Source organism: Capra hircus, chromosome 2 (assembly GCF_001704415.2).
Source record: "Capra hircus breed San Clemente chromosome 2, ASM170441v1, whole genome shotgun sequence".
Taxonomy (NCBI): Eukaryota; Metazoa; Chordata; class Mammalia; order Artiodactyla; family Bovidae; genus Capra; species Capra hircus.
This window is the reverse complement of record NC_030809.1, coordinates 20,019,852-20,033,888: the sequence shown is the minus strand read 5'-3', so window position 1 is coordinate 20,033,888 and position 14,037 is coordinate 20,019,852. Positions and strand designations below refer to the sequence as shown.

At 35.9% G+C, this 14,037-nt stretch overlaps 1 protein-coding gene across 7 annotated transcripts in view; it reads left to right on the top strand.

Moving 5' to 3' along the window:
• The window catches only part of AGFG1 (ArfGAP with FG repeats 1), an 80,012-nt gene extending 76,094 nt beyond the window's left edge, over positions 1–3,918 (top strand). For 6 of the 7 annotated variants that reach the window (XM_018058754.1, XM_018058744.1, XM_018058773.1 and 3 more), the window contains 2 exons: positions 774–865; positions 1,738–3,745. In XM_018058754.1, coding sequence (XP_017914243.1) covers positions 774–865; positions 1,738–1,797 — 152 coding nt within the window. In that variant the 3' untranslated portion in view covers positions 1,798–3,745. Of the gene's footprint in view, positions 1–773; positions 866–1,737 lie in introns of all 7 variants that reach the window. The other variant, XM_018058763.1, reaches the window with a different exon arrangement.

Here is a 14,037-nt window from a genome sequence, read left to right as displayed (position 1 = left end):
AGATTTATCTAAAGAATGCTCTAGTGTTATCTGGTGAGTGTTTATTACACAGATGTAGAAGCCTTTGGTGAGTTAGGCCACAGAAAATAGAGTGATTTAGTAAGTCTTTATGATCAGATTACAGATTTGGGAGTAATCTGAGACTAAAGAGTACCTCTTCTTTCTCAGGATCTCCAGTATCTTTCTTGTATGTTCTGTGTTATAATATGCTTCTTGATTCTAAAAGGAAACTTTATAGACCTGGAGTGTTTGCTTTGCATTTGAGAACTGTTTATTTTGTTCCATTTATTGTATATATTTTGTTGTTTGTTGGTGGTGGTGATGACATAGACTAAAGGTAACTGTATTGTAGTTCAAGTTTGTTACTTGTTTTCAGGAAGATTCACTAGAGAAAGTTTTCAGTTTTTGTTTCTGTTTTTGTTGTAGTCTTTTTTGTTTTGGGTGGATTTTGCTTGTTTTTTGGCTGTTCATTTGCTGAAGTTTGAAATCCCTGGATCACATCCCCTCTTAAATAGTCAACAAACTCATCTTTTGATTAAATCCTTTGTCAGCAACTTACATAGCTGGGACAGACTGGAATTAACCATTTCTGGGGAGTTGATGTAAACTCTTTAAGACGTGCCACTGAAATTTTTAACTTACTTTGAAGAACATGAGACTCAACAAGTTAACATTGATTTTTTAAATTATTGTTGCTCTGGTGGGGATTTTTCTGAAACTCCTTGATTGTTGCTCAAAGGTATAGGTTATAATTTTTTTTTTTTTTAAACAAGGTGCAGGTTTTGCAGCATTTGGACAAACAAAGCCAGTGGTAACCCCTTTTGGTCAAGTTGCAACTGCTGGAGTGTCTAGTAATCCTTTTATGGTAAGTGAGATGCAGTTTTAAGCACTTTGTAAGTCGTTGCGTTGTTTTCAGAATAGGGAAAAGCAGGATGTGATTCTTCCCAGATGCAAGATTGTACAAATCGAGGCAGCCATTGTGCACAATCGTTTGTTGATTTAAGAAAACACATTAATCAGCTTGAAAGCAAAACATTGACAGTAAACTATTGTAGGCATGAAACTTGTATGCTTTCTTATCAAAATTCTGCTTTATGAGAGGCTGCCGATTAGTGATCAATGTGCAAAGGGAATCCTGGAGTCATTTGGTTTGAGTTGTAAATGTATATTTTAGGACCAATCCCTTCTTGGAATCTGTTAACAGAATTATGTGAAGTAATGGATATAAAAGACACAACACAGTGCCTGGAAACCTATAGTTGTGTTACAGTATGTTGCTAATAATAGTAATTGTTGTTCAGTCAGTAAGTCATGTTCTAACTTTGTGACCCCACTGACTGCAGCATGTCAGGCTTCCTGACCTTCATGGTCTCTTGGAGTTTGCTCAAACTCCCGTCCATTGAGTCGGTGATGCCATCCAACCATCCCATCATTTGTTGCCTCCTTCTCCTGCCTTAATAATAGGAATGAATAAATATGGTTGCCAGTAATTATAAAACCCTAATCTAAATTGGAGAAGGCAATGGCGACCCACTCCACTACTCTTGCCTGGAAAATCCCATGGATGGAGGAGCCTGGTAGGCTACAGTCCATGGGGTTGCAAAGAGTCAGACATGACTGAGTGACTTCACTTAATAATACTTAATCTAAATACTATTAATTAAAAAATATTATTATTTTCTTATTTTCCCACACACTCTTGTCTGTCTGTTTATTTTGTCTTATGTTTTCCTTTAGACTGGTGCACCAACAGGACAATTTCCAACAGGAAGCTCATCAACCAATCCTTTCTTATAGCCTTATATAGACACTTTACTGGAACGAACTTTTACATGGTCACATTACATCTCTCCGCCTCTTGCACTGTTGTCTTGTTTCACTGATCTTAGCTTTAAACACAAGAGAAGTCTTTAAAAAGCCTGCATTGTGTATTAAACACCAGGTAATATGTGCGAAACAGAGGGCTCCAGTAACAACTTTTAACCTGTGAATTGGCAAAAAAAAAAGTAGCGGTATCATGTATATTAAAAATTGGCTAATATTAAGTTATTGCAGATGCCACATTCATTATGCTGCAGTACTGTACATATTTTTCTTAGAAATTAGCTATTTGTGCATATCAGTATTTGTAACTTTAACACATTGTTATGTGAGAAATGTTACTGGGGAAATAGATCAGCCACTTTTAAGGTGCTGTCTTATATCTGGAAATGAATGACCTAAAATCACTTTAACCATTGCTACTGGAAAGTTAAAGTCAAAATTGGAAGGTTTTAGTCATTCTTGAATTTTTCCTTTCTGAAGAGCTCTTCTGTTTATACATGCCTAAATTCTTTAAAAATGTAGAGGGATACCTGTCTGCATAATAAAGCTGATCATGTTTTGCAACAGTTTGCAGGTGAAAAAAATAAATACTAGAAAATATGCTATTGTTTTGTGTTCTTGCTGCAATGCCTTTACCAAAGTGGCCTTAAATATCAGTAGTGAATTGAGAACATCTTGAATTCTTAAATTAGAGTTTCAGAAGACTTCTAGTGACTAACTTTTATGTCTAAAAGCAAATTTTATAAAAAGGCCATGTAGAAAATTTATTAAAACTACTATGACTGCTATGTTTAGGAATATGTCAGTGGTAAAGCATTTAATGTAGCTTGTTAGATTCACTGTAATCCTTCTAATTTCTTTGCAACTTCTTAATTTTGTGAAAATTTGTATATATGAAGAATTTGCATGTATGTGTATTTACAAATTTTTTTAAGTATCTTGAATTCTCAGACTGCAAAAGGCTTATTTTAACTATTGATTTTTTTTTTTTAATATTGTCTTTGAATGTATTGGAAGCAGACATGCATTAACTGTGACATGATTGCACCTCAGTTTTTTTTCTTTGAACAAACTGATATTAATAGGACATTTGTTTATGTTCATTTCTAGGGGAAGAAACTGGAACCCAATGTTACCTTAAAGTTATAGAATACTTTGTTTAAAAAGGCAATGATACTAATGTTTAGTTATATCTTTATGTTAATATTCAAGTGAACTTAATTAAATATTTATATAATGCCTGATTCATCCAGTGATAATCTGGCAATCTCATCAAAACAGAACACAACTGAAAAATTTGTAATAGTTGTTTTTTTTTAATGCCTTTGAGCACCCCACAGAAGTCACAAAGTCCATATGTTAGAGTTCATGTTTTTATGTGAAATTTTAATTATTAGATTTCCCAGACCGTGGCATATTAACAGTTCAGAAGTTATGGCTTGAAATGAAGGAGATAGAATGTATGACAAGCATACACTATCCAAGACTAGTTAGTGTAGGGACAGCCAGCCCAGTTGAGAGGGCATCACTATATACACCATCTTCTGAAAATTGCCTATTACTGTGACTCTGTGTCATCAAGAAAAGGTGAAATTACATATGTAAATATGTAATACATGTTTGAAAAGTTTTCTTACAATACTTAAAATTGTTTTTAAAGCTTTGGTATTAAAAGAGGTGAACATCAGTTTCCTCAAACATTATTCGTGCTGAATACCTTTTCAAATGGTGACTACAGGAGTTGTTTTCATAGTATATTAAAATCTGTGTTGAGTTTTAAACTTCTTGAAGCATTGCTGTCCAATGCATATCTAGCTGAATGTATAGTTGTCTGAACTACTTTGATCAGACTGGGAAGTCTCTGCCCCCTTTCTGAGCAGTATGCCTCTTCTCTTAGAATTAAATGAATGCTGCAAAGGTCTGGGTGTGTGTTGGTGTATACTTGAAATTTCTCCAAATTTTTGGAGTCACCTTCCAGCCCCCTCATGGAGGGAATACTTAAGAGATGTCTTTGAATTCCTATGTTTTAGATTGTATTGGGTCCCAATCAACTCTTGTACCAAGTTATGCTATACCATTGAAAGCCACTACCCAGTTAACCTACCAGGCTTTCCATCTAAGAAATAAGTAAATTAAACAGTTGTTATTAAAATAATTTTAAAGACTATTTTTTTTCTGGGTAAACCTTGAGGTTTGTAATTAAGTGGAAACTCTTGTTGACTTTGAATGCTATAAAATCAAAATGCTTAGTGTAAGAAGTGATCCAGCTTTAATGTGGATTTGAATCCTCACACTTTCATATTCAGATTTGCTTCTGGTTTTACATGGACTATCAGAACTGTGTTGAACAGTGAAGAGGAGAAAATACTCAGTGGTAGCAACATGAAGACGCAGTTTCCTGACTTACTGGTTGAGTCATCTTCTCTCCTTTTGTGTTTGCTCAGGAAAGAAAATTTTCTTTTAGGGTGACAAGCTTTATTGATTACTTTAAAGGTATATTTTACTCTTATTTTTGTGAAGATAGAGATCAAGTAGTCACTTGCTTCTGCAGAATAATTCTTTCTGTAAATTTGAAGAAGCACATCAGTGCTTGCTTTACTTTTGAGTTGCCCCAGCTCCCAACATACATCCTGGTTGGTACAGTTCCTGTAAATTGGTAGAATGAAGAGAATAACTTAACTGGCTGCTTTCCAAACATTTTGTCCTCAGCACTATTAACTCTTTTTAGTTATTGAAGATCTCCAAAAAGCTTTTGTTTATGTAGCTTGTATTGATCAGTATTTGCTGTATTAGAAATTAGTACTGAGATAGTTTTAAAACATATTTATTCATTTAAACGTAACAATAATAAACTCATTACACATTAACATAAATACCATTTTTGATGGCAAATAACTGTTTTTCACAAACAGAAGACCATTGTTTTACATTTTGCACATCTCTTAGAAAATCTGGCCCAATAGAATCAGTGGGATTCTCATACTACTTTCACATTGCAGTTCTTTTAAGTGACATAGTGTGTAGGCACTGGAAAACTCTACCATGCACTTGTGAAACCACGAGTGAAACAGACAGCATTTTAGTATGCTGAAAATAGTTTTGACTTTGGGTTTAGGGGGGACCCTCGGGGTTTCTCAGACTGCAGTGGTTTGAGAACCACTGCATAACACTTTAAATTTGTATTTTTCTGTGACAACGATGTTTAGTTGTAGTGTAAATATACTGCTCCCTGAACTTCTGAGTGTTTTTGTTGGCTTGATGAGAAAAATTTAAATTTCAGTTGAAATGGCAAACTTTTTAAATGTTGTTTTCTGGATTTTCTTCCTTTGATTTTTATGTGAATGTGTTTCAGTAATGATGAAATTGGTGAATATCTCATTTTTAAAAGGAATATTCCAAGTTCTGGCTCTTGTATATTAGTAATTGTTTTAGAATCATTTACTCTTTTGACCACTTTGAAATTGTGGTATTCTTTTGGGAGAGTGTCAGATAGCTATTTTAAAATTACACCTTGCTAAAGAAAGTTCAAAGATGAAGAATAATTTCTTATCTCTCCTGTGTTTATAGTTAACAAAGAATTTTAACTTTGTCTATGTATGTGCATATATATATTGGGGGAATGAAAATAGGATTTCTCTAACCTTCCACGACATCAGCTACAGTTAAAGGAGTGTGTTTACTTCTTAAGAAAGAAATTTGCTCTGGGTTTTCCCCTCAGTGGTTTTTTATACCTTGTCCATTTTTAGAGAGAACACTTGTTGTTTCTCATTTAAACAGAATGTTTTAAAATTCTTTTGAAGACATTGTGACTTTGTAAAAGGTAGTTTATGATACATAGTCATTCACCTCTCGATGCTGCGCTTGGCATACAGTAAAACGTGCTGCTGTCCTCAGGCCGGCCTGTGCCTTGCTTCTTGGGCCTCTTTGTTCGTATGTTTGTGCTCCTGCTCCAAACTCACATTCAGAATGACTCATCTCATCTTTGGCCTCCACTTGCAGTCTCAGGTTTATATCAGAAAGTTAATCTCTGCGGGACCCTGTAAAGATGTATTTCTTTAAAGATATGACTTGAAAGTAATAATGGTGACGGTATTACAGAGTGTGGTTTATTAAGCTCTTTTAGTGTATCAGAGACTTGCTAAATGCTTTTCATGTATTATCTCATATGGTCCTTAAAGTGGGCTCATACTAAGGATGAAAGAAGCAAGGCATTCGGCTAATGACAGGGCTTTTGCTCTGGGGAGCAGTTATTTTATTGTTGGATTAAGATGCTCTCACATTTATGTGTAAGCAGATTTTTTAAAAATCATGAAATTCTAAGAGAATCTCTTTCTATATCCTATATACCTAATAAAAATCATTTTTAATTTGGATTCCATTCAGAATTTGCTGAAATTAGTAGTGTATTCTCTAGGGTTTTATTTAAACTTTACAAGTAAATTCATGGGGGTAAATAGTGGGTCCGGTTTTAAAATAAAGAGACATTTGAAGTATCACAGTAACTCCTATTTTGTGAAACATTCCAACTGTTAAGTCTGTGCCCTAAACAGTAGTAAAATTACTTTTGAAAGGGTGCTGTTACTAAAATGTGTTATTGTATTGAGTTTATATTTATTAGTTAACTTTTTCCTTGTGTATTTTAAAACATGTCATTCATTAAAAATTTTATGTGGTATTTATGAACAAATGAATATACAACCAAGATGTGCTGGTCATATGCTGTGCTGGTGAATGCTTTTCTCTCATGAAAAAGTGTCCTGTTCTATAGTACTTACTGATATATGTGATATTAATACTCTCACCATGGCTGATTTCAGCTATTAGTCTGATGTTAATTAAATTAAACTTGGAGTTAGACACACCGGTCTCACTTTGCAGGCCAGCTCCAGCAGGGCACAGATGGGTAATTCCACAACCCAGTTCATTAAATTTATTGGCTATTAGGTGATTGTATGTAGTATTTGAAGAGCCTTTTGTGTTGTTAATTCAGTAAGCATTTGAACACTGGTTTACTTAGGGCTTTCCTGGTAGCTCTGACAGTAAAGAATCTGCCTGCAACGTGGGAGACCTGGGTTTGATCCCTGGGTTGGGAAGATCCCTGGAGAAGGGCATGGCAACCCATTCCAGCATTCTTGCCTAGAGAATCCCGTGGATAGAGGAGTCTGGCCATCCACAGTCCATGGCGTCACAAAGAATTGGACATGACTGAATGACTAAACATAGTAATTACTTAGAAGTCTAGTGGGCACTGAAGTATTTAATCTGGAAAGACCCCCAAGTGTTGTGAAAACCCTGGTTTAAAAAGTCCAATTATTGTTCTAATGTAGAGGTTGCACATTTATGGCATTTACTCTGAATTTTCTCTGCAGTTGTGTTTTGTTTGACCATCACAGTGTTTTAAAAACTTGAATTTTGTGTAGTTTGAAGGGTGTTTGTACTCTCAAGGTGGCCACTAGCCTACTATAAATTTTCTGGGCCTCAAACGTTCAAAAACGTTTTAAGGCCTTTGAATTGGCAAATTCTGAGTAGACATAAAAGGGATCCTCTTATGCCAGCTCTTAACTGTTCTGATTTTGGAGTCAGTTCTGTAGGATTTGAATTTATGATGCTATTTTCTGGTGAAGACTCATGCCAAAAATGTATTTCCTTTCAAACTCGATAGCCTCTATGTATTTTGCTTATTTTATGCTAATAGAGGAAAGTTCAACATACTTAACTGTATTTTTGAAATCTAGGGTCGTTAAACTCACAGGGCTATGGAGTTAAAAGATTCAGGCTTTTGTAACCAGGAAAAGTGATCCTAGATAAAATATTTTAATTGGTGATTCAGATGTTCATTGGTTAATTTCTTAATTGGTTCTCTGGAATCTTAAATAGATATTATCCAAATTATAGTTTAACCAGTGAGACTTAAAACTTGAATTCTCACCTTTTTTCCTTAATCTTGAGGGACAGAGAAAGCAAACAACCCAGAAGCCTTCTAATTTTGACTAAATAATCATTAAGTAAAAGGCAGGAAAGGATTGTGAATTAATGTTACCCAGTGTTTCATAGAATGCCGTGGGTGCAATCAGGTTTTTTAAAGACTTTAAAGGTTTTTTATATGTTACCAAAATATAATACATGTTTATGATGTTTAAAAATTATGCAATATATAAAGAGGTATAAAGTGGAAAAGTGTGTCTCCTTCCTGTGACTCTATTCCCACATCCCAGAGAAATACAGTTACTTGTGTTTTTGTATAGTCTTTCAGAAATGTTATCATTTATTTTATATACTTCTTTCTCTCTATATATATATATGCCTCTTGCTGTCCTCTGTTGTTTTAAATGTATGGTTTTATAACTTGATTCTCTTTGTTTAACTTGGTTATTTTTCCATATTACTACATCCAACTCTAATTCATTATCTCTTTGGAGCTCCAAGATTTCATTATGTGGATGCCCCTTTTGAAGAATATTTGTTTATAGAGTTTTTCTACTTAAAAACATTGTTAAAATGAGAATATCCTTATGCATATATGAAGGTTAGTCATGAATCTGCCTGACTCTAAACTCAATAAAATAGACATCATTCAATTTTGAATCTCACCTGCAGATTCAGTATGACTGTCTTAAAATAATATGTTTGAAAAATCTCATATTTTTAATTGAACTGTGAAGGCCTTCAGTTAGTTCATTGAAGATTGTGCAAGTTCACATCTATTTAGCACCTTAATTTTAATTTTTCCATGACCCTTGACGTTTCTAAACGTTCAAGGTTTGGAACTATTTTCTATTACTACTTGTTGGTATTGTGCCTTTCCTTATCTACATTAGCTTAGAATATACCTTATTTTTGAGATGAGAACATAGAATTTAATTTGGCAAAATCTTTTGGCACAACCACATGTTTTATTTATTACTTCTCCAAAGTTAACTCCCTTTGCCTTAGAAAAGACTTGGGTAATAACTGAAAGTTCCAGTTCTCATTCCTCACAAGATTATAGAGTTGAGAATTTCTTTATTTGTGTTTATCGTTAGTCAAGGACAAGTCTTTGTTTCTGGAATCGTTCATGAGAAATGATATCAGCACTTAAGGCTTAAGAATAGGGAATGAGATAACTGAGAAATCTGAAAGAAAGAATGAGGCCCTTTTAGTCAGCAGGGCATATTTTGGAAGATGTTTTGATATGACAAGATTTATGAAGACCAGTCTTAATTGCAAGAGGTGGTCTTAGGTATTAGACAAAAACAGGTTGATTTCAATTTTCCTTTCAAATATATGGTAGATATATTTGATTTGCTGTTCATTGTGAAACCTTGTTGGAATAAATTTTTAAAAATAAAGACTCCTGAATTTATGTACCATTTGAAAGTAGTAGCCTTTTTCCTTTGATCACAGAACATAACAAGACATCTGGAACACTGAAGAATAACATTTTTTCCCTTTTGTCATGCATGTTTGTTCCTGCCAAGCACATGATGCATCTACTTCCAACCTTAATTTCTTTGTTCCATTGGTTGTATATTAAGAGCAACTTTTGTCAGTTTCTCTTTGCTTTTTAAATTACAAAGCATCTGTTTTTTAAAAGCACTTATTTATTACTGAGTTTCCAGTACTGATTCCCCATCCCCAGAGGATGACATTTTTTTCTTGAAATTCATATTGTTCTAGCTTGATTTTTAAGATAATGGTTTTTGCAATTAGATTTTAATTTCTCTACTACCTATTGAAATTTAAAAGGCACATAGTAAACTATCTTTGGTTCTTCATACATCTAATTTTATTTCCTGGTAGTAACATTATTTTTTGTGTCCCAATTCTGTACATTTTTGTTGTTTAAATTACTTTCAGTAATCATCAAAACCCAGAAGAAAATTTATTTTCCTCTGAATCAGCAGCTACCACTACTCTTCTCACCCCTCCCCTCCATCTAGAGGGAGACTAAAGTTTAGTCTTATTAGGCGAAGAAAGATTCAAATTCTTTTTTTTTTTTTAAGTCATATGCTAACGTTTTTAAAATTAAAACTGAACTTGAGGATTGAAAGGTACTGACCCAGAGTCCAGTGTCCTATGTTTCAGTTTTAAATTCTGCGTTAACCGGCATTCAATGAGCAGGTAATTTAGATGCCAGTTCCCCAGCTTTAAAGAGAAATCTCTTCCAAATGGTAAAACATGATTCCCATCAGCCATTTGGAATATATGTTTAGAGAATAATTAGCTTTGGAAACTGGAATTGGACATTTCATAAGAATAGCTGTTAGGTTGAGCATAAACTATCGTATTTTCTAGATTGAAAGTACAGGTAACACCACCACCATATAGTTTCATAGTAACACCACCACCATATAGTTTCATATTATGGCCACTATTTTCAGTTTCTATTATTCAGAGCTATCTTTTTAAATGCAGAAAATTTTGACTTTTTAAGTAATGGTCGAGGATTTCTCAGGTGAAGGAAATTGTGCTGAATGCTGTATATCAGTGTCGTAATATCTTCCATTTAATCTGTATTAATTTGGTGCCACATTGCTGAATATTTTTTAAACATTTCCTGTTATTCTCATAATCTTATATGTAGAAATGACTTTTATTTTACCAGATGAAACAGACTAGGTGGTGTTTTACTTGGCTCAAGGAATTTAAGCAGCAGGACTGAGTTTTAAACTCAGCTGTCAAAGGACATTCAGAACCACTCCACCCTGGTTCCTTGGAGCAACTGATGGGGGAAGGGTGATAATCTGCAAATCAAGGGCAGAGGAAAGGGCTCTGGAGACTAGGAGAGATCTCAGTCCTGTGTACAACAGACTGATAAAGGAGTGTCAGCCTTGAAGGAATAAAATGTTAAGACTGAGGACTAAACCTGAACTGAAACGGGAGGGAGAGGAGTTTACGTTTATTCAGAAGCTTAGTGGTGTTGATTCTTTGTGACCCCATGGGCCGTAGCCCACCAGTCTCTGTCCGTGAAGTTTTCCAGGCAAGAATACTGGAGTGGGTTGCCATTTCCTTCTCCAGGGGATCTTCCTGACCCAAGGATTGGACCTTGTCTCTTGATTGGCGGGCGGACTCTTTACCACTGTGCTGTCTGACCTGCTTTTATGTGTTGTTGTTTAGTCGCTAAGTTTTATCCGACTCTGCAACCCTGTGGACTGCAGAACACCAGGCTTTCCTGTCCTTCACTATCTTCCGGAGTTTGCTCAAACTTACATCCATTGAGTCGGTGATGCCACCCAACTATCTCATCTTCTGTCGCCCCCTTCTCCTCTTGCCCTCAATCTTTGCCAGCATCAGGGTCTTTTCCAGTGAGTAGGCTCTTCACATCAGGTGGCCAAGTTATAAGTTAAGTAAGCAAAGTGTCAGTATACAGCCTTGACTTTCTCCTTTCCCAATTTTACACTGGTCCATTGTTCTTTGTCGTTTTAACTGTTGCTTCTTGACCTTCATACAGGTTTCTAACGAGGCAGGTAAGGTGGTTTGGTATGCCCATCTCTCTAAGAATTTTCCAGTTTTTTTGTGATCCACACAGTCAAAGGCTTTAGCGTAGTCAATAAAGCTGAAGTAGATGTTTGTCTGAAATTCTCTTGCTTGTTCTGTGATCCAGTGGAAGTTGGTAATTTGATCCCTGGTTCCTCTGCCCTTTCTAAGTCAAGCTTGAACATCTAAATGTTCTCAATTCACATACTATTGAAGCCTGGCTTGAAGAATTTTGAGCATTACCTTGGTAGCATGTTAAATGGGCACAATTTTATGGTAGATTGAACATCTTTGGCATCGCTTTCCTTTAGGATTGGTGTGAAAACTGACCTTTTCCAGTCCTGTGACCACTGCTGAGTTTTCCTAATTTGCTGGCATATTGAGTGCAGCACTTTCACAGCATCATCTTTTAGGACTGAAATAGCTCAACTGGAATTCCATCAGCTCCACTAGCTTTGTTTGTAGTAATGCTTCCTAAGGCCCACTTGACTTCACACTCCAGATGTCTGACTCTAGGTGAGTGACCACACCATCATGGTTATCCGGGCCATTTAGACATTTTTTGTACACTTCTTTGTATTCTTGCCACCTGTTAATTTCTTCTGCTTCTGTTAGGTCCTTTTACTGTTTCTATCCTTTATTGTGCCCATCTTTGCATGAAATGTTCCCTTGGTATCTCTGATTTTCTTCATGAGATCTCTAGTCTTTCCCATTCTGTTTTTTCCTCTAATATTTCTTTGCATTGTTCACTTAAGGATTTCTTATCTCTCTTTGCTATTCTCTGGAACTTTACATTCAGTTGGGTTTATCTTTCTGTTCTTTCTTTGCTTTTCATGTCTCCTTTTCTTAGCCATTTGTAAGGCCTCCTCAGACAACCATTTTGCCTTCTTGCATTTCTTTTTCTTTCTAATGGTTTTGGTTACTGCCTCCTATACAGTGGTACAAACGCCTGTCCATAGTTTTTCAGGCACTCTATCAAATCTAATCCTTTGAATCTGTTGGTCACTTCCATTCTGTAATCATAAGGGATTTGATTTAGGTTATACCTGAATGATCAGTCAGTCAGTCATGTCTGACTCTTTGCAACCCCATGCACTGCAGCACGCCAGTCTTCCCTGTCCTTCACTATCTCCTGGAGTTTGCACAAACTCAAGTTTGTCAAGTCGGTGATGCCATCCAACCATCTCATCCTCTCTCACCCCCTTCTCCTGCCCTCAATCTTTCCTTGCATCTGGATCTTTTCCAGTGAGTCAGCTCTTTGCATCAGGTGGCCAAAGTATTGGAGCTTCAGCATCAGTCTTCCAGTCAATATTCAGGGTTAATTTCCTTTAGGATTGACTGGTTTGTTCTTGCTGTCCAAGGGACTTTCAGGAGTCTTCTCCAGCACCACAATTCATAAGCATGTGTTGTGGGGACTCCATATTGGAGAAGCAGCTATTTACAGTATTTTGTACAGGTTTGTCATCAACATTTGAATAAAGAATATTGTGTGTATGTGTGTAAGAATACTTGTTGCAAATACTTCCAGGTTCCTAGGGCAGAAAGAACATGGAAAGCAGAGTAGGAGTCAATAACAGTAACTGTATTTAAAGTTATTGTAAAATGGTATTAGTTTGGAATCCTCTGAAACATATATATTTCAGCTTTTTTTCCATTAAAGATGATTATGATCACTTGCTACTCAAAAGTTTGGTCTGAGGAGCTACAGCCTGGACGTTGCCTGGACTCTTGTTAGCCATGTCAATTCTCATCCCAGGATAGTAATCACAATCTGCATTTTAATGAACCTCAGGTGAATTGTAAGCATATTCAAGATCGAGAAGCACTGGTTTAGGTACTGTGTTCAGTTCAGACCAGTCGCTCAGTTGTGTCCAACTCTTTCCAATCCCATGAACCACAGCACGCTATGTTAGATAAGTTATTTTTGTTTTAGCTTTTTAAATCTTTACGAAAGTCCATCTGTTTTGGAAAAATTGCTCTAAAGAATCTTAAAAGGTACACTAAAAGCTCATCAAAAGAAATTATGTAGAAGCACTTCTGAATTAAGTTCCTTCTTAAGAATGTTCAGGTTAAATGTTTTTAGGAGTTAGGAGTCAGTGTGGAGGCTATTCATGAAGAAGGATTAGTAAAGAAACATACCAGTATTGATCTCATAGCACATAAAGTCGTTGGTTGATGCTATAAGATGAAGGATGAATTTGAAGAGCACAGGTTTCACTGTCACCATGAAACCAATCACTGGAAAAGAGGAGACAGCTCTATAGACAGAACAGGGACACCCAGGGACATCAGAGTATCTCTTGGTGCCAGTAATTGTACTATGCCAGTCCAGTTTGGATTGAGTGTGTGACTCAGAAGGATAGTGGCTCAGAGGACGAAGATGCATGCATGTTACATCCCCTGCTGGCTGAGTTATGGCCCAGGTTGCAGGAAGCTGACTGAAGAGGGATAGTGTATGGTGATTTTAAAGAACTCGTGTCTAAAATTGTTTTCTTACACTCTTGCCTGACTCAAAGGACATGAATTTGAGCAAACTCCGGGAGATCGGGAAGGACAGGGAAACCTGGTGTACTGTAGGCTGAAGTAATGCCCCAACACTCCATTGGCATTACGGTAAATAATATTTTTAAAATTCTTATCCATATATCTGTTTGTATATTATATAATGTTACTATTTGAAAGTTTAATTTCCAGGAGTAGGTTTTTGGGGATTGGTCTTTTCTAAGTATTTCCATTGCCAAATTGCCTTCTGAAGAA